The sequence below is a fragment of the Anopheles arabiensis genome, chromosome 3, assembly GCF_016920715.1.
Source record: "Anopheles arabiensis isolate DONGOLA chromosome 3, AaraD3, whole genome shotgun sequence".
NCBI classification, from domain to species: Eukaryota; Metazoa; Arthropoda; class Insecta; order Diptera; family Culicidae; genus Anopheles; species Anopheles arabiensis.
The window spans coordinates 996,920-1,017,254 of NC_053518.1; the positions used below are offsets into that span (position 1 = coordinate 996,920).

General features: G+C 44.8%; 1 protein-coding gene across 5 annotated transcripts in view; it reads right to left on the reverse strand.

Annotated features, from left to right (window-relative positions):
* Positions 1 to 20,335, reverse strand: part of LOC120900798 (protein madd-4) — a 123,115-nt gene that overhangs the window by 46,528 nt on the left and 56,252 nt on the right. For all 5 annotated transcript variants that reach the window (XM_040308269.1, XM_040308268.1, XM_040308267.1 and 2 more), the window contains exon 3: positions 2,002 to 2,071. In XM_040308269.1, the coding sequence (XP_040164203.1) occupies positions 2,002 to 2,031 (30 nt within the window). In that variant the 5' untranslated portion in view covers positions 2,032 to 2,071. The remainder of the gene's footprint in view (positions 1 to 2,001; positions 2,072 to 20,335) is intronic.

Sequence of the window (20,335 nt, forward strand, 5' to 3'; positions counted from 1 at the left end):
ATGAACTTCTCTCGAAAGGTCCGCTCAACAAAGCACACTGCATTGTGCTCTTTCTACCCAACCCAACGTCCACTCGTCCTCCACGTCACTGGCCATATTTCAGCCAGATAAAATCGGCACCCATCACCAATATCAATTAATTCAACAAATATCAGCAATTATAATAATGCCCCGTTTCCATATTTCATCGCTGGAAGTAATCCTCGCGGCATACGGACGACCTACATTCCAGGACTTTTTTTCTCTCTCTCTCTCTCTCTCTCTCTCTCTCTCTCTCTCTCTATGTAGGTGGTGCATTTTTCGTCTTTTCCCACGAATCACGTGCCCAATTCGAGCGCTCATATCCATCACGCGGGTTCTTGGTGGTATTTTCCCCCATGCCTTTCCTTTGTTGACATTCAATCCCTCGGATTTGGTTTTCGCTTAATTCGTTCTCATTTATTTTTTGTTTTATATAAACCGACTGAGATGCACCGAGAGTGGAAGGTGTGGAAGATGTGTTTGGAATGTTGGTTTGTATTGTTGTTGTTCGAATTCATATCGTTTGCCTTTCATTCTTCGATGGCACACGGAATCGCCGGAATATTTTTTTGAACGCTCACACACCCCACACCTGTACACGCTGCACAGGACGGAATCAGATAAAGCGGGTAAATATTTACATAACTTTGATTAATTTGTTCATCGTTTCGGCCGGCGGCCAGCGTCCACCATTCGCCTTCCCGTGATGGTTAGTTATTCTTTCGGGGGGAGCACTGCGATCGTGTGCTTCCTTACACGAATATCAAACACAGGAATCGGCAACACCACGCTGATCCTACCAGCTGGACAGCGATAAGCATTTGTGTTTGTTGATTCGAATTCCAAACCGAAAAGAGGGAAAAATAAACTCTCCCGGTGGAACACGAATCAAACAGCAAACAATGGGATGCCCAAGAATCAATGCATAGTGGGATTAAGCTGATGGAAACAGGATATAAAATTTGTGTTTAGCTTTATTTTCTTCCCACCATGCGAGCGCGTTAAAGAGACGTTGCTCTTACGCTTGTTTTAGGAAACAGTGTGTAGCGCGGGATAACTTTGAGGAAAATCTATTACGCTATTTGCTGCGAATTGTTTGTGCATATTTGTACACTTCCCGGAGAACGGTTTGAGCCTCCTCCAATGATTCGTTCGCGACTCAACTTCAACCATTCGCAAGTGGGTGGAAAATCAAAAACCATCAACCAACGACACCACCACGGTTTCTGTGTTGTGCCGTTGTGAACTTGCTCCTGCGGAAGACATTGTGCGCCTTAATCTACCCCGAGTACGCCCGAGTTTTGCGCATCACCAAACATTTCCGCCGAATAGGTTCTCATTTCTCGCAACAAAGCAGCTTCATTTCGTACCGTGCGCTTAAAGACGCGTAGCGTCTGTTCTTTCGCGCTGCTCATCCCGATAAGCTCCCTAATGGAAATGGGCGATTTAAATGGAAAAGCGCGTGAATCGCGGGAAAAACAAAAGCCTATCATTTGGACACCACTTTCGATCTCTCCGGGTTTGGCTGTTGTTGATCAACAAATGTGCGCGAGCAAACGCAAATTAGTTCTTCTGCTGGCACGAGCTTCGATACATTGTTTTGCGCCGCTGTCGTCGCTTTAGAATTCAGCGAACGTTCATTATGCGATGGATACAGCGTTTTTGGCCCGAGATTGGAGAATGGTTTTTAACGAACCTTTCACAGGGGTGGTGGTGGTGGCGTTAATGAAAGGAAGCGTATGGTTGGCGTGGGCTGGCCGTGGGTATGATTGTTTATGAGCGTTGTTTGTTGAATAACTAATTTAATTCTGATTCATTGAGTGTTTTGTTGGTTCATTATGTAAGCTTTGTTTTTACTAACACTCATGCAATCGAAACATTTTCCATGAACTCATACTTTAAAGTACGTTTATCGGTGTATTTTATGTGAATATAACTTAAAAAAATGTCGTTTAATTATGGAATAGTGTTCATACTTACTAGTAGCAATATAATTTCCTTGTAATCCATTTTTATCAACTTAGATCGGCTACCATTTTTTATTTCTTATCTGAAAGTATAAAAACGAAAGAATATTGCAACGAGATTAGTAATGTTATTAAGATTTATTACGCAGTTTCAAACATAAAATGCATACAGTCGTCGCTCAGAAAGCAAGCGCCTTGCAAAATTATCAGGATAATTCAAAAAGTAGATTATAAGCTATTGCCCCTTTTAACTCGACGCTTCGCCGTCTTCAATCATCAAGAAATTATATTTGCCCTGCTGCAAAATGGTAAAGCTGTTGCCATAAACTTACAGCCAATTTGAATGCAATTTAACCAGTCTCAGAACTCTGGGAATGGAAATAAAAGTGACTGTTAAAAATCGAGCCCGCCGTTTAAGGCTTTGATGACGCGAACTGCTCTACTGGCTCTGCTCTCGTGCCGAAAGCTGCAGGAAACTTTTCGATAATGACGAGCGTCATTATTCGAAGGCAGCGGGTTGTTGCTTTTGGTAGAAACTTTATGCTCAACGTTTCCAGTGTAAAAGCTCTCTCTTACAAAGACCCCAAACGGGGAGACGTGGCGGGATAAACCCGTTTGTGAATATTGTTTTATTTTTCTCTGCCAGTGAATGGGTGGAAAATGCAGAGTTACGAATTTCATTTGCATTTATTTTATGGTCTGACGGGTTTGCACAATTCGAGCGTAAAGTTTAAGAATGAATGGTGTAGGTGATTGAGACTTTATTTGAGATGAATGATTGTTGCGTTTAGTGTGTGAGAGCTGAAGGTAAACAATTAAGACCACATTTCGGAGAAAAAGTTTAATTGTCAAGAATTGTTTTACATTGGTTTCAAACAGAACATCAATTTAACATACACTTTAAAACATATTCCTCGAGTGATGTTTCTTGCATCCCACTTAGAGCCATGCTAAACCGTTAAAGTATCCATGGCCACGGACATAATTCTTTGGAAAGCATCTGAAACAAACCGGTCAAAAGGTAAGCACACACGAATTTCCAGTCCCTGAGTTATTTCTCCTACATTCGTTCTCAAAAAAGAACCACAACTTTGCAGCAGGTTCGGGGCAAAACTTGCTAGCCACTCTCAGCGCAGGCACTCGAAGAGATACATGATTTTTGCCTTCGGGGCCTGCAGCCGCTTACTGCCGAGTTAACACGGTAACGATAGTGCACGAAACTTGGCGCCCTAAACTTGTTTCGGGATAGTTTCTTAAGAAATATCATGTCCAGAAACTGTTCAGCAGCGCAGGGCGTTGAAGGGGGGTTGCAAAAACTACGATACATTCAGCACTCGGTTGGCCCCACCTTTGGAAAGGCAAGTCCCGGTACAAGTCCAAGTTGGCGCTCAAGAGAGCATCAAAAGTTGAACGGCAAGCACAAAGAACATCGTCAGTCACTAGTTTCGGTTGGCCGAGAGACTTGGAATACTTAGAACAAGGGTAATGTTTCTGTTTCTGCTACACGGTTGCGTTGGACACGGAAAGTTTTTCCCCACAAAGGGAAGGTAACGTACCACTGTGCAAACATGTTCATTTCCCCCTGCTCTCGTCGTGCTTGTTGAGCTCTCCGGGCATCATTTGCAAAGTGATTTAATCATAACTACTGCCGTTTGGGGCTGGATTGATGTTTGCTAGCATCAAAACATACAAATCAATCAGCATATTGGGCCGAGAGTTCGTTGAGCATAGCATTCTGGAAGTTTGGCTTCGATTGGGCTGTGTCGCGCGTCGGGCGGGGCGTTATTTGTTCACGATTACAAATACAAGGAACAAATTGCAGCTAAGTGAGTTTACTCAGTGCAATTAAAACGGTAACCCATTTTTCCCATTGCCACCTGCCACACGGCTTTCACTCATTCAATCACTTTAAATGATCTAAATAAATCCTCGCGCGGGAAAGCAGCCCAGCTGCCGATCGGTGGAACGATGGATTTGATCAAACTTTTTAAAATATTCATCACGTCACATATTTTCAATCACCATCCGAGCACGTTCATCCCTGTTTTAACTCCGTGCAGTCCAGAAAAAACTCCAATCTGGCGTATGTTATCAGCGGATACGTTGTTTGTGTCGGATTGGAGCGTTTGTGAGTTGTGCATCTGTTTTTTTTATTTTGTTATGTTGTGTGCATTATTTCTTGTTTGCCTTTTTCTCTGCTGTTGTTGCTGTTGATATTTGGCTTGGAATGATGTTTTTCAAAACTCTCCCTCCGCTCCTCGCATCTGCTAGCGGCCATTTTATTTGCCTCCATTTTCGCGTACAATTTAAAGCAATCCCTGCGCTACGCTTGTCAGTCAGTCCATTATCTGTTTCAGTGTGGCTTTTACTTGTGTTTTGCGTTTTTTCAACCGGTGGCTGTTTCATTTCTGTTTTTAAAATTTACGCTTTCCGTGCCTCTTTTTTCATTCCTCCCACACTATCTCTTTCTAGTTTGGCGCTTTTTTTATTCATTATTTGTAGTCCCGTTTTTCCCCCCTAGAGTTTCCAAACAAAAAATGTCGGCAAACTAACCTCAACAATCCAATTTGTTGGCTATGAAAATTTTATCACGTTTTCAGGTTGTGCACGTTGTTGTTTTGCATGTTCTTGGACTCTATTTTTTATTTTGCTCCTCACCACTGAATATGACTTTGCTTTTCAGCCATCCAGCCGGGTGCCAGTGTTTTATATTTTATGTTGCTTCTCCGATGGGTACGCTCGCATAAAATCCCATTGTGGGTCGAAAGGGTTTTGTGCGAACATGTGCGTCAACTTACGCGTTCGCACCCAGCCTTACACGTGTCCATTCGCAACACAACGCTGCTGTGGGGCCTGACCTTTTCCAGAAAAATCATTTCAATTGAATTGCATTGGGAGTGGAAGGCTGAGCGTATACTTTTTTGTGTGTGTAGGGTTATGACGACCATACAAATTCCATATTCCATCATTCTTTACGAACTATTCCCATCGTATTGAAAATGACTGCTGCCAAATTTGGATTGCCGTACTTTTTTCCCCCGAGCAAAGTTTCCCCTCCACCAAAACGGGCGGAAGGCACACCCAAAGCCCCGCCACACGAGCTCAGTTCATCTATCAGCCCAAAGCTAACAGGATTTCGGTCCATAAATCTGAATCCTTGCTAAACAAACTGATGACCAGTTTAGTGAAGCTTACAGCGCGCATGCAGAGGAACTGAACCGTTTGGCCCAACAACAACAACAACAAAAAGGGGAAAGAAATAAAGCAAACCTCTTCCCTTAACAAATGGCTTCCGTCAGTCTGCGTTCAGGAAGCGGATAGAAGCGAACGCACGGCGAAAAAAAAACATTTCTTCAATCGATCACGAGACGGGAATGGCAACCTAAACCCCCCCCCCTCCCAAAAAAACCGACTGGAAACAAAATAATACCCATGCCATGATTCTTCCGTTCGCAAATTTCCCGCCCTATCGACTGCTCCACAGTCAGCCGCAAAACGACAACCAAAAAGCGACGCTGATCGATGTCCGTCTAAATGGTTGACATCGTTCGACTGTTGATGGGAGGGATGGAAGTTTTACGGCACTGCCGGAATGTTGAGGCAGTGTGTGACGGTGTGGCGACTCCTTTTCACCCACGTGTGTGTGTGTCTGTATGTGGGCCATTGGAGTGTGCCATCAAGATACGGCCGTGAGGTGAAAAATCACAAGTCAATTGAAGTGAGTTTGCTGTTCGCGCAACGGGAACGGGTTGAAATAAACTTACCATTCAAAGCAAACCCCTTTTTGCATGTCTGTGTGTTTGCGAGTGTGTGTGTATGTGTGTGTGTGTGTGTGTGTGTGTGCATGTGATGTTATTTGCAACATTGAGAGCAGTCGAAGAGTCCTTTCGATATAAAACACGTTTCGCAGGGAAAGCGATCGACCCTACCGTGTAGAGAAATAAAATCCTTTTTGCCACCGAAATACGATCCCTCTTGACAAAGTTTTCTTTCGGAATTTTCACTGCCTCGTTTCTATCGAAGGGGGAACTTTTCTTCTTCTTGCGTACTGTTGGAGGCGATGTTTGGGAAATTGTATTTGAAAAGCGCAATTCAACCCACACACACACACACACACACACCAACAACAGGCATCGATCTGCGTGCAAAATGTCATGTCAAAATAGCACTCTTGCCCAGCGGCACCGGATGGTTCCGAAATGGGGCGGAATGCCACTGCCGAGGATGTAATAACACTCATATTTACTTCCCACAGACACACCCGGCCCCGCGCGTTTCCCAACACCCACAGGCCCATCCATGACCATTGTCACTAGTTGTGTTTTATTTCCCATCATCAAATCTCGTCCCCGGGAAAGAGAAAGCGAAAAAATGGCACGAATAACACACACTGGGTGGAGGTGTAGAATATTGGATAGCATATTTCATGACATTGTTTATTTCAAATTCATTCGTTCTTCCCTCTCCCTTCCTGCAGCCTTGGTGGAGAGTCAGGCAAGGTAACATTCACCCCGTGATTGAGGGATGTTTCGGTAGAGAATATCGTCATTTGTATCGCAGCCATGCGTGAATATGCAAAAATGGGTGACGTACCCCGTGTCCCTCAGCAGGTACGGTCCCGTGTAAATCTAACCTTTATCCCTTCTGTCTCCCCTGTGGGTGAGTGTTTATCAATAAGGTATTTTTTATCGCATTGTGGCAGTGGATCGATTCGGTCGGTCGTAGGCACGCGACCAAACAATCTCGCCCCGATCGTCGTCGCGATTGAGAGCGGAGTTTATAGTGGGGGTGGGCGCATAGTAATAAACGTGTAGTGTGCAATGGGAACTGTTTAGTACGCGCACACGATGGCAAGCGAAATTGCTCTGCACGGAAACGGTGAGCTGATCGGAATGGATGGTTTTCGGGAACGTAAAAGAAATGCTCAATTTAGTGATGGATAATGTTGCGACGGTACGGAGCGAAGGGGAGGTTGCACGCAAAAAAATGAACGTTCGATTTTTATTGGTTATGTTTTATCGTTTTTTTATAGTGCATGGAATGATATGCTGTCCAACCAATGGAAACGATGTAGAGATTCTTTGAACTTTGGCTGTAGCAATAATTTCATAACATTTTGAAGGTTTGCTTTAGTTATTTTGGTTTTAATTTAAAACGCCCAAAAGTATGCAAACCGCAACACAATCACGATTATGAATACGTACGAGGAAATTAAATTTTTACTTTAAATTTCTAGGTTGTTGATGGGCTTTACAATAAAAAAACAACTTCCATTAGGTCTCTTTAGTTCCCTTCAGCTATCGAATAATGAAGCGATCGTGCGTTCTCGTCACGTTCCTTTACCAAAAACAACTGCTTGCGACCGTTTGCAGATAAAATATTTATCTTTCTCTAGTTAAATTGACATTCGCAAACAGTTGAGCTACTGTTTTCCCAACAAATCGCAGTCCTAAACAAACGAGTAATCGGACCGAAAAGCCCAACCCCAAAAGCTCACCAGGGCGGGGTAAGATGGGTAAGAACGAGGTGTTAACATGGCAAGAGAAAGCGTACTTCATTTCCCTTTTACAACACGCGACAGCAAATCGGTTCGCCAAAAATTTCTAGCGAATTTGCGATCAAGTGCTTCTAAGAAATTCTTTTTGTTAGTTCGTGCAGCCGGGCTCTTTTTTGGGGCACTGCCAGACACTCCCATAGGCTGGGTAAAGTGGTATCGATTTTTTTCGTGTGTGTGTGTGTGTGTGTGTGTGTGTGTGTGTGTGTGTGTGTGTGTGTGTGTAGTCCTGCTAGCGACAGGCCGATCTGGTTTTGCGGTAGATTAGAAGATAATTGTTTGAATTTAATTAAAATTGGCTACATGGGTGGAAATTTGCCAGCACATGTTGGCAGTAGTCGTAAAGTACGGGCACGGATTGTGTGTGTGTGTGTGTGTGTGTGTGTAAGCAACCGGGAACGGAAGCAACGAAGGAAGGAACGGCTCCGGTTGTTACAGCGAGCTTTTATGCTTCGACAAGCATTGATTGTTTACCGGCGGTACATTATGCTCGGGATAAGACATGTTTTGTTGCTGCCGTTGTGTGTTTGTTTTATTATCTGCAGGATACGGAAACTGAGCTTTGCGAGGCCCGTGTACGGAATATCGATTACATATGGGTTGTGTGTTGCTAAGCGAAGGCACATTCCTGTAGTCTAGCGTGTGCTGTGCTTCTGGGTTGGTTGAATGTTTATTTTGCGTTCGGCAGGAAGTTTGCAAAAGAAAGCTTCTACATGCATGAATTTGTTGTAACGAGTTTGTGCAACATGATTACCCTACACGTACCATGAGTGGAAACATTGAAAGCAATGCTTTCCTCTTATTTCTAGATTATTTTCCTTAAAGTCATATGAAAATCAACGAAAAACCCCAGCTTCAAACTCCCTTCATCACGAAAAAGTGCGGCAATAAATTCGTACCAAATTAACTTAAATCACCTCGCAAAGCTACATGCCAACCCGAACACAATATCAGCTATCTTTCCACGTCCTTTTCCAGGCTGCACATTCCAGCCCTCGGGTGCGTCGGATCGGATCATCAAACTCGGGCCTCCGCTAATTCGAAAGAAAAAAGGACGGATAGAAACAGTTGCCGTAGGAAATGACGCCGTTCAGGGCGAATTTCCTGTGCGCCATTTGTTACACGGTATGGTTAAACCTCGAACACTCAGGGTTTCGTTAAGAGCCGAAGGTTCACGGGCACCGAAAACAAATCTAGCCCACGGGCCAGAAGGCAAGTCTGGCATCCGTGGGTCATCGTAGAAAGTTGAAAATATAATAACTCGTCGAACATTCTCAAAACCAACGCTTTAACCTCTGGACGTTACTTTGCAGGGATGGTAATGGAGTCGAACCAAAATGAGGGTGGCAATTTCGGATGATTTTTTCCACCCAAGCTACGCTTTGAAGCTATTTCGATTAAACTTTTTCTTATCTCAAATCGGAGAGAAAGGTTCATTTTTTCACTTTTTATCCTTGCAAGCAGAAAACCCCAAGTGGTTAGAAGAATGTCGAGCATCGATCGAACGAACGGCGAGAGTAAATGGATTTGCTCGATGGAAGTTGATGGTTACGGCAGGACACTCCATTGATTCATTGTGCCGTAAAGAATGAGTGGTGGAAAGTTCAATAAAATATCAAAAAATCTCAATTGAGATACACCAGCCACACCACAGCACCACCAACTGAAAGGCTGATTGACCAACGAAAGGACAAAAGCATTGGGTAGAAATCTTTACGTGTGGCTGGGAAGGAAAAACTTTGACCACCCACTGGCAAAAGTTTTGAGGGCCAACAATAATCGACACATTTCGCAACTTTGCCACTTCTTCACTCTTGCTCTCTCTCCCCCAGAGGAAATGATTTTTATTCGTCCCAAGGGAGGACGCATCAAAAGGTCAAGGTATTAAGAGCCGGATGAAGGACGGAAGTTGGTTGGCTTTCCCTTTTTCGCTGGACGATACGCACTTGACATACATTGTTGGTAAGGAGAGTGAAAGCACATCGCAAAAAATCGCTATCGGTCAAGTTTAATCCTCTCGAAGACCCACCAATTGAAGGAATTTTCACCCGCGAAGAACCCTTTCGCCACTCTGAAGAGGGAAAAGGGAACAATGTTGGTAAAAATGCGCCGAAGTAAATAATTCAGCACCCACAACCGGAAGGGTATTAATGTTTTTACTTTTTATCCTTGCTCAAAACCCCACAGTCGCCGCAAGGTGAAGCTCTCCCAAATTCCCTTGCTCGTAAATAAATCGTTGACATTTACATTCAACACTTGAGTGGTTGAATTTTTAAATGAATTGCCGAACGTCCGTCGCCCTCCGCAAACAGTGAGTAAGTGGGTGGAAGTCCACAAAAAACTTTCGCTCAAGCACCACCAAATGTCACCGATCAGCGAAGCGTTTCTTATCAGCATCCGGAAGGGCGAAATGACTTTCGCTGCTTTATTCCTTCAGGAGCTCTTGACGACATTGCGTTTGTACAAAGTGTGAGCTGTGTGTGATTGATAAGTCAAACTCTCGGCCAATCTGCGTGGCCAAGCTGTTTGTAAACTGTGCCGTGCCAAGACGGGCAGGTCCCGAACGCTGAAAACAAGAAAAATGTTGTTTACTCACCAAATTTCTCAACCAACTTGGCATTTCTTTTCCTTTCATTTTCTACCCATCTTACCGCCTTCTAAATCGCTAGGATGCTTTGAGGATTTTTCTTGCTCTGTTTGCCAAATAGCGCTACCTCACACACACACACAGCCAACCGCAGCGGATTGACGGGGCGGAACAGCTCGAAATTGAGTGTTGATGGGAGTTTTGGGACGTAGGTTTTTCTTTCTTCTTTTGGCACTTTTCACTTTTTTGCTGCCCCTGCAAAAGGTCTAGTGTTTCAACCAGCGTCATCACTCACTGGTGGGCCCTAAACGGGGGGAAGAAAAAACGGTGGCAGATATTTTTCACCTTTTTTTATTCGTTTGGAGTCCATTTTCAGCCAACGGAGCTCGGTTTTGCCAACGCAATTGAGGAATCAAAACAAATCGCCATATTTCAACCGAGCTCGATAACAATGCCGAGAATTGACCCACTCTTCCGCCAGCCGTTGGGAGGCATTTAACGTGATCTTTTTTTTATACGACTGGCTCACTCTTCTACTACGGTTGATGCACTCGTTGAAGCATTTGAAATTGGAAATAGACAGAAGGTTGATTGAACGAACAAAGTTTTGCGTTTCAAATAAAATAGAGCAGGTCAAACATACCATATGCGTGTATTTTCCACTCGTAAAAACATGAAAAGCAGAGTTTTCCTGCAGCACTATCAACAGACATTCTCACACAAAATATGCAATACGCCAACAACACATCAACTTGTAAGTATTTGGATGCTTTTTCCGATACAAAATCAGCCCAGCATTATGAACTCCGAATCGATCCTTTTTGTGTTGTAAAACGTCGTTCAATAAAACGTTCAAACACCAACTCAGCATTTTCCGGCACAAAGGCACCAACAAAAAACGACTCCCATTTATGTGTCTGTCGATCACCCGTTCTGGTGTCTCGTATTAAGCAGCTAGCCCTTCTGCCCAAGTCGGTCCGGTCCAGTTGCAACTTCCTTTCGCGCAATCTTTCCGACTTTATCAATTGCACTTCCTGCAATTGCAGCCAAACTCGACGTGCCCAACGATACAACCAACGTGGCAGAAGGGCACTCTTGATTGCTGTTTTATTGCAGAAAATTGCACTTCCCTGCCATTGGGCTGGCGTGGCCGTTTGACAGGGTGACGCTGGACGATGACAAAGTTGGCAAAACTTTGCAATGCATTCCGCGCCGCCGCTTTCCGTCCCGACTGTTGCCCCGGCTTGTTTTGTCTCTTTGCGAACGGGATTTGGACTAAAATCACGCGCTTTTGCCACTGTCTCGTGGTTGCAGTCGCGGCGAGTTTGCTGAACCAAAGTTCGGAAGCATCGTCTGTCCCTCGCGGAGGTAAAATGGTTCATCATCGTACCCGGAAATTGCTTCACTTATTTCAATATGAACCATACAGCCGTTTATTATGCAGTTTTACGGCTCCTCTTAGTGCGTTTTTTTATTTGTTTCGAACGAATGCTGCTGGAATAAATGCTCTTAACCTATTTTCGTTGAACGGCTTAAAAAAGAAGAAAAAAGAAGAGAAAACAAACAGCAAATATTTTAAACTCACTCCTCAAAACGGCCGGAAATCTCTTGCGGCACCAGATAAAACGTGACTTTTGTCCGAAATTTGCATTAGCAAAATTGTTTTTTAATGCATCGGGCCCGATCCTCACAAGAAGCAAACAATTTAAAGAAAAAACGCGTTGCGACAGATTTATGAAGCGTGGTAGAAAGTTTTATCGCAAAAAAAAGTGAAATAAAATTATGCACCGGATGTTCATCAGCAGGGGAAGAAGAGCTTTAAAAAAACCTATCACTTTTGTTCCTGGTGGCACATTTTATTTCACATGCTGCGCTAGGCACGTCTCTTTCTTGTGTGTATGTGTGTGTGTCTCTTTTTTGCTTATAAAATAAAAGTTTTCCCAGGACCAAAATTGCATAAATGCATTAGATGAAAAGTTCATTAGAAGAATTAGGAACGTTGACCGAAAGCATAATGCTGCTCTATGATGCAATAAGACACATTGAGGTCAACTGGTTGCATAATGCCTGCACAAAATAATCAAATAAAACCGAAATTTACCCACCAAACTTATACTACAAGTTAAAACTATTCACAATGTATAAGCATCATTTGGAAGCAAAATGTAAGGAACGCAAAAAGGTGTTAAGATTCTCACCGCGACCAAGATAAATGCTTGATTTATTCTTCCACCTTTAAAGCGCACATTGCTTTCATCGCCTTTGCCAGTTTTATGTGCCGATCTGTTTCCAACCTGCCGATCATCACCGCCTACGTCGAAAGCACGGAAACCAGTCCGCAGACCGCAGCTCGATAGCATCGCAAAGGAGCGCATGAAACCGCAGCCGCAAGGGCCAGAAAAGCCCAGGTCAATCCCACTGCACAGTGGGTATGCAACGGGCACACACAGCCACACAAACACACAAACACACACACGTGATGAATGTTTACGTTCTGTTTATACGGTATGGTGCCGCTGTACATGTGCCGAACCGATGGAAGCTACACCGTTTGCTACACCATGTGCGCGGTGCCGTGCGCAAAACGGAGGCGGCAAGCGGGCAGAGGTAGTACAAAAAGCACGTTACGGCCCTGCCCTGCTTGATCGATATCCCTACTATTTGCCAGTTTGATTGATGCCATGTAAATGTTTTCGGCATAAATTGTGGCATTTTATGGTGACCGCAGCCGGGGGCAAAACAAATGGCTACCGATACGGGGTATTTGAGGACGCCATTCGCCGGCCCATACGATGACATCGTTTTCTGGCGCTGACGCTTGATGTTGTCGCGAATTGCCCGACTGTGGATGTGTCTGTTTTGGTTTTTCAACTCATCTCTTCTTCTCTATCGGGTCAGGATGAGTACGGCGTGCATATGGTGAGCTTTAAAATTTATTTCATCACCAAAGCCTTTGTTTTTGTGCCGCCAAACCGACCACCACAGGATTGGCATATGGTTTTGTCCCACCCCCTTCGCCTCACGGAATTGATTTTTATTTTCCGCTTCAAGCGAGTAAGAAATAGCTTACTTGTTTGCTGCACCACGGGAATCAAGCAATTTTGATATTAATTTATTTAAATGAGATTAATTTAAATCGCCACCAAGCAGCAACCGCTCTACACGCCGAAGGAATGTTTCACTTGGCACGAGCAAACGACAATTGTGTATGCACTTTGGTGCCATTTTTCTCCCCCCCCCCCTCTTTTGTAAGTTGCTTTCATCGCGACGTCAGCGAACGAAGCTTGTTGCATGTTACGGATTCATTATCCAGCGGTGAAACAGTGAAGAGGTTTATTCTTTCTTGATGCTTTTTGCCTTCAAACCCTCCACTTTAGCGATACACACGTGCATGAGAGGGGTGCGCATGTTTGGCATTTTCGTAAATTGATCTCACATGCCTTCGTTAATACACTTATAATAATCCATAATGCGCATGTAGTCAGATTAGAGTGTTTATGAGCTGGAACTGCTGTATCGAGTGCCATTTTGTCCTTGCCTTCCCTCCGTCACGACCCAGCGGTGCATGTAAGTGCTCTTATCCCTTAAAAAAGCGCCCCGAGTAGAAAGCTCGTTCGTTCATCGTGTTGGTAAACCTAGAACCATGAGTCGGTTAACGGCTGTTCATCGAGCTAGTCTGCTCCAAGCCACCGATGTTGAGGGAAGAAGATCTGGGAATCATTTGTTCGCTGCTCGCGTGGCTGGCAGTGGAAGCGCCCTTGGTGGAAGCGCTCAGGGCTCTTTCCTTGCGGCGGTGCGGTTAACAGTATGTAAATATAAATTGATATAATTAATTATGAAAATGTTACCGAACGGAACGCTGCTCGCATCTGACCTAATATTCTGTGTAGCCCGTGTACCATTAACTGTCGAACGAGCAATCTCGGCAATCGACAATAAACATACGACCCCATCTGCTGCTGCACCCCATCCCCATACCTGTTCCCTCGTTCAGGGAAATTCCATTCGCGTTGGGAAAAAGCGTGCTGGGATGGCTGGGAAAGCGCGAAGCGAGTTGTTTTGGAGGGCGCTTAATATCATACGCCAGGAGACCTCCGCGACAGTTCGCCGTACTGTGCTGGCTTTTATCAGCTTGCAGGCGCACAGAATGGGTCAATGTGAGTAATAAATCAATCACGGAACATACGATTCGGTAGGTTGGAACGACGAGCCGAAAAAGGTGTCCCCACACAGGGCGCGGGTGGCATAATCGAACGTTTCTGCTCGGGCTGCAATTAATATGTTTATTTACATCGGCTGTTGGATGCAGGCAATTATAGAAAATGGAGCGATTTCGAAGGAACAAACGGTGGGGCTTTTGCCCTTTTTTCGTTGAAGTTGATTGCTCCAGGGAATGAGTGAGCCCGTGTTGCAGGCTTCACGGCTTCAACGAACGTTATGGTGATTGAAGTGCATAAGGTCCTGTTTTGATTGAGTAACAAATGTAGGTATTCACATGCTTGACTCAATTAACTGTCACGTGTAAAGCTTGTAATGTGTGGAATGGCTCGTAAAAAAATAGATCCATTGTGGTGTGTTTAATATGAAATGACATTTGGAGGGGTTTCCTTCTTTCGAACAGTATTCAGGACACGATTAACGGCAACAAGAGTATAGTATGGTTGTTTATTTATTTATCGAACTGTTTTTATATCTGTTGTGGAATAGGAAATACTTCATTTCATACACTCGCAGGCAATAAAACTAACGAAGCTAACCTCCCAACGCAAAGCACATAATTAGCCGTGGGAGTGAGACGGGGAGCCTAAAACTCAGTGCCCATTATCGTTTGCCAAATGGAAAAGAATTCTCGCCTCGCATCGAACCCGTCTTCTAGCGCAATCGCTTTCGTACGCGACGTGGAAAGTATGACCAAGGTCACATTTAATGATGGAAAAGAAACAGCAAAGTTTATGGACCGAGTCGAAGCTTTAAGCTCATTTATGTACCAAACACCGACAGCTTCAAGAAGGAATTATAGATTATTTTGCGCATATTTACATCACCGTCATAATATTGTTTTCAACCTGCCACATCTCAGAAGTGAGTTCAACATCGTAAAAGAATCTTACTCAAATTATTATCACCATACAACATCTAGAGCACACTTGGGATCTTTCCGTACGCTTGTTCTCCTTTCATAGCCTTGGTCGTGTGAACTCACTGAAGGCCTTTTCATGCAACCTTTTCCCAAAACTCAACCTCAAACCACTCGTGTGACGATCGCTGTCTTTTCCATTACCGTACCATTTCACAGACTACCTGTCTTTGGCGGGGCCTCCCAGAGGGATCGAGGTTTCGACGACGGCAAGGCATGACATCGAGCCCGGGTGAGTTAATTTCGGGAGCAGGAATTGATTTTACGCCACAGGGACCTAAATTAGCATAATAGGAAAATGGGAAAAGTTCACTCTTCACGCGCGCGCGCCAAGTGAGGGCATGGTTTTGGGGGCTGCCAAGCGATGGTAGTAGCAGCAGCAACAAAAAAAGGGAAACGAATGAAAGCATTTGGAAGCGAAACGGCCGTAACCCGGCAGGAGAGCGACATAATAGGAGACAAAAAGGCGCAGCAGTCTATTTTAGAAACACAAAACCCTCGAGCCCGCCCGGTAGGAGGGATGGGTCCGCAAAGAGGGTTGCTTTATTTTTTGCCGCTTCTGTGGTGATGAGAAAATTGCCCACGGCCAGGTGGTGCTTTGATTGTGTTGTTTTCCTCCCCGTCCAACTCCAGCGACATCCTTGTCACGCGCCACGCGCAGTACTCTCGAGTAAGCTTTAACGAAATGTGGCCAGAAATTTACCACCCTGGCGGAAAGAAATCCCTTTCGCCTGCCGGTCCCGGTTGGTGGGTGGAAAATGGTGTCATTTCGTTGAGGGAAAAATAATCGTTTATTCAGGTAGCGGTAGCGGTACTGCTACGGCGCAGTGGAGGGTTTGCTGGTATATTGCATTAGCGCGAGACGTGCGCCTTACCTTGGCGCAATGGGACAAGTCTACTCAGGTGGTCGGTAAAACGGAAATTAATGTTCACCCAACAACCGATTGCGCCCGACTAATATAATGCGCTTTTTTGGTGCGTACTTTGCTTTCCCGACTGCTGAATGCTTCTTTCCCAGTCTATCGCGACATGCGATTGCAGTTGAAGTTCAGCAAAGCAAAAAGGCAAACCGAGAAACCTTTAATTCTTACTCAAACTGGGTGAACTTGGTAAACTGCCTCTCCTACTTTCTCACCCACCCAGAGCAACCCCAAACGCGTCGTTGCGACCCACACAGCTATCGTAATCTGGAATTAATTTGCCAGAAATTACACAACATTAATCATAAGCATCACGCAAAAGTGCGCCAGCGATAGTAAGGGCACTCTGCAACATTATTCCGCGGGCAGAGGCGCTTTTCACTTGTTCTGGTTGTTGCCAGTGCAAACGGGCGTCCCTTTTAGTATCGCGGGCCTTGATTATTGCCTTGCGGTAGGGCTTGAGTGTTTCCTTGTACGCTTCACTTGAACACTGAGGCCCTTCACCGAGCTGCTGCCCGCTTCATGCGGTGGGAGTGTACATTTTGTTCCAACAATCAACGCTAATAGCAGACGACGACGATGACGTGTGAGTTTACGACCGGCCGAGAATGTGACTTTTCTTCCGCGCCATCCGAATAGGAGGGAGAGAGTACTTTCCTCGAGAGTGGGAAAAGTTGGCTGGGGAGTGAATGAGGTCAGAAAGTCTGCTGCATGCTTTATTAAATAGAAATGTCTCCAGCTTACCTGGACACTCAATACGGCTGCCCTACTGTTGCAAAATAAGCCAAGAAATGCTAAGGATTTCGCTAACAGAATTCAACAACTCTCACAAGTTTAACCATTATCTGGAATATACTAAACCAGTTTTAATCGTGTTGCTTGTTTCAAGCTATTGTCTAGTGGTTCCATGAAAAATAATGTACAACATAGCGAACAACATCTTTGTGGTTTGCTGACCAATTACATTCCAATTGTATTATCACGTTCAATTGATGCCACACCGAAATCCAACCACTCCGTCCGCCCGTGCTCGTGCTTGGCTGCTTCCCTGCAAAACAAAAAATCCTTCTGGTGCAAGTAATTAAAATTAATTACACCTCTCTCACAATGAACAACCTGCTCGCTCACATGCAAATCCACAGCAGCACACATTGGCGCGTAAATTCAATGATCATCTTTGTAGCCAACGGGTGCATGCCACGGGAACAATAGAGGAAATTAAAACCAGCCACCAATATCGCTTATTTTATTGTTATATCGACAGCATGATTGGTTATGAAACGTATACCCAGTAAGGTGGTGGAAGGGTATCATATTTTAACACAAAAAAGCCTACACTCAGGCGGAACATTCCATACCCTTATGCATGGGAAATTATGCACTTCAGCACCTCCTCATTTTTTGGGGCAATTCACACGTGCAGGAACACAATGAAAAACAAAAAAAATAAGCAGCACACCCTACAAACATCATCAAGCCCTGATAATGCATTTTAATCGCTTAATAGTGTGCTCTGGCTTGAGCATACGCGGGTTGATAGAGATTGGTATGAAAAATGGCCCACTTCAAACTATTCCACGCGCGTGCAGCAACGCATTGCGCAGTGTCTGGCCGAAGGGGAAGGAGCAGTTGGGACGATGGCACGTGCTATAAACTCAAAATATGAGGAAAAAATGTATGGAAAAGTAGGTACAAACAATGAACACTTTACGGTCGACTGACATCACACCAACCAGGGCAGTGCAGTGTGCAATTGCGGACAACATAATTCCGCCCAGCACTCCCCACCACAAACCCAGGGCAAGGTCGATGAAATTTCACGCTTCTCACACCCCCCACCACCCGTCCTGCATTTTAGCTGCATTCTGCTGGACGCGCTGGATGAAGCGATTAAATTGGGACAAAAATGTGAAACCCAACGAGCCTTTCTGTCCGAGAGGCACGAATAAAGCACGAACCAGACAGCACGAATCGAAGCTCGATTTAATGTTGGTGCAAAAGTGCATCACCACCCACATACTGTGTCGGTTGTTGTTGTTGTTGTTCAACAAACAATCAACCTCCCCCCACACTAGTTTGCGGACCACTCCCAAACTGCTCGAGTCTTTATCAGGCGAGGAAAGTCTTTAAAGTCGTACGCGAATGCAAACGCGCTCGGTTCGATCGATCACCCACGATGAACTGGGTGGTCATGGCAGCTATTAGCCGTGCAGAAATGAACTCCAATCGAATGGGCTACGGCTGCCACACAAAGGTAAGGCGGCTGAGCGATGGGTTCTCTTTATCTGGTCGTGAATGCCATTGTACGATCGCGAAATCCATTTAATCGACGCAAATTTATTACGAAACGCAATACTTATCTATGCCATTTTGCATCGTCGTCCACCGTCGACAATGCGCCTCCAACCGCAAGGGTGGTCGTGACCCTTGATCTTGGTTGGTTTATTCGCTCCCGTAGCATAGCGGGGATTTGCTTTAATCTGGTCCATTTTTTCTCCTCACATTCAAAGCTCCACTTCGATCCCACCATGCCTGTTTGGGGAACGAAATTGAGCGGATTTATGGCAGAGGAATGGATTACTGTTGGTTCAGGCCGGGATCCACAACGTTCTTTCGTTTCTAACCGTAGGCATCATTCGCGTTGGACATTGTTGACGTTTGACGCTGTGATGTTTATGGTGGTAGCTGAAGGTTATGGGAAAGAACAGACCATTTCTCGTCTGCATCACAGTCGGTGGGAAACGTTGGGTGTTTACGTGTGTGTTAAACGTGGAAGAGAGTAAGGATAAAATTCAAAAAATGGGCACGTTTTGGGGTAATTTCATCTTCGGCTATCTGTCTTCGTTCGTGTTCTCAGATCCATCGAAAGGATGACCGTTTGTTTAATCGTGAATTAATTGAACTGAATGGACCGTGTCATTTCGGCCTTAAAATGTGAGATAAAGTTTTGCTCTTCCTTCATTTCACCGTCACAAATGATTACCTCCTAGCAAGTAATGCTTAACACGTGTCAAACAGACATCAACAGAACCTCAAACACTGCCAAAACACGTGCCACTAAGTGGTCCATCAAGTGAACCGTTCGCACTGAGGAACGCAAACAGCTGTGCGAAAATGTGCCGAAATGCTTGCAGATATCCCGGATTACCGGAAAATGACCTTAATCCACGACCAATGAAATAAATTGCACGAGAAATGATGCCAACGCAGCAAAGTAAATACATTGTACTGAACGTCTTACTTCCCCTAGTTTGACCTAGAAAAACACGAAAAGGCGTTTATGAGGCAGATGGTTGCAATAAAACTTCTTTTCTTTTGAAAGAAAGAAGTTTTTAGCTAACGCGAAACAGAAACGTGATCATTTAGGGGATGTCTTGGCTGAATCGTGTTACTTAATCCATCATCTCATTATGATTGTGTAGGGTTTCCTAGAAGATCAATACATTTAAATGATTAAAACTTTTCCTAGAATAAAAAGTCCCAGCAAACAACTTTTATCCAAGAACAAAACACTCCACAATGCCGAAATTAACGCTCGGCAAATGATCCGACGAAAGGACCCTCGCTAGATACACACCATCCGTCCGCGTTGTCTTGACGAGTGCTTTACACTGCTTGTCCTGCCGCCAACACACTCCAAGAACAAAGCGCTCGTTTCTCCTGTTCCCTGCAAGCAACACGAGGCATGATTTAACGCTTAACGCCTCTTTTGTTCGCGCATTCTAATATCCACCTTCGACAAACTGGCGAAAGCATCCCGCACAGAACGGGACGATGAATTATGATCCCTTCACGCCGGGATCGAATCCATCCTTAGCCGGTGTGTTCCCTCGTGTTTGCGTGTCCCCTTTTGTTTGTGCGATGAAAAATGACCTCTCCCCGTACCGGCCAGCGGGTGCTCGAAACCCCAGATCGCCCAACCCCGAAATTCCACTGCTAGGCCAGCGAGGCCTGCTGAGGCTCTTCCAACACACACACACTTACGAACGCACGCACGCACGCAAACACTCTCGATTCTGGTGCGAGGCGCCCACGATAACCATTGAGATAAATTTGATTGGTGTTTACACACTTTAATGAGATTCCTAACCTCACGCACCGAGTGTTAGGGCGTGCAAGTCCTGCTTCTTGGGCGCTCGGCGGCTGACG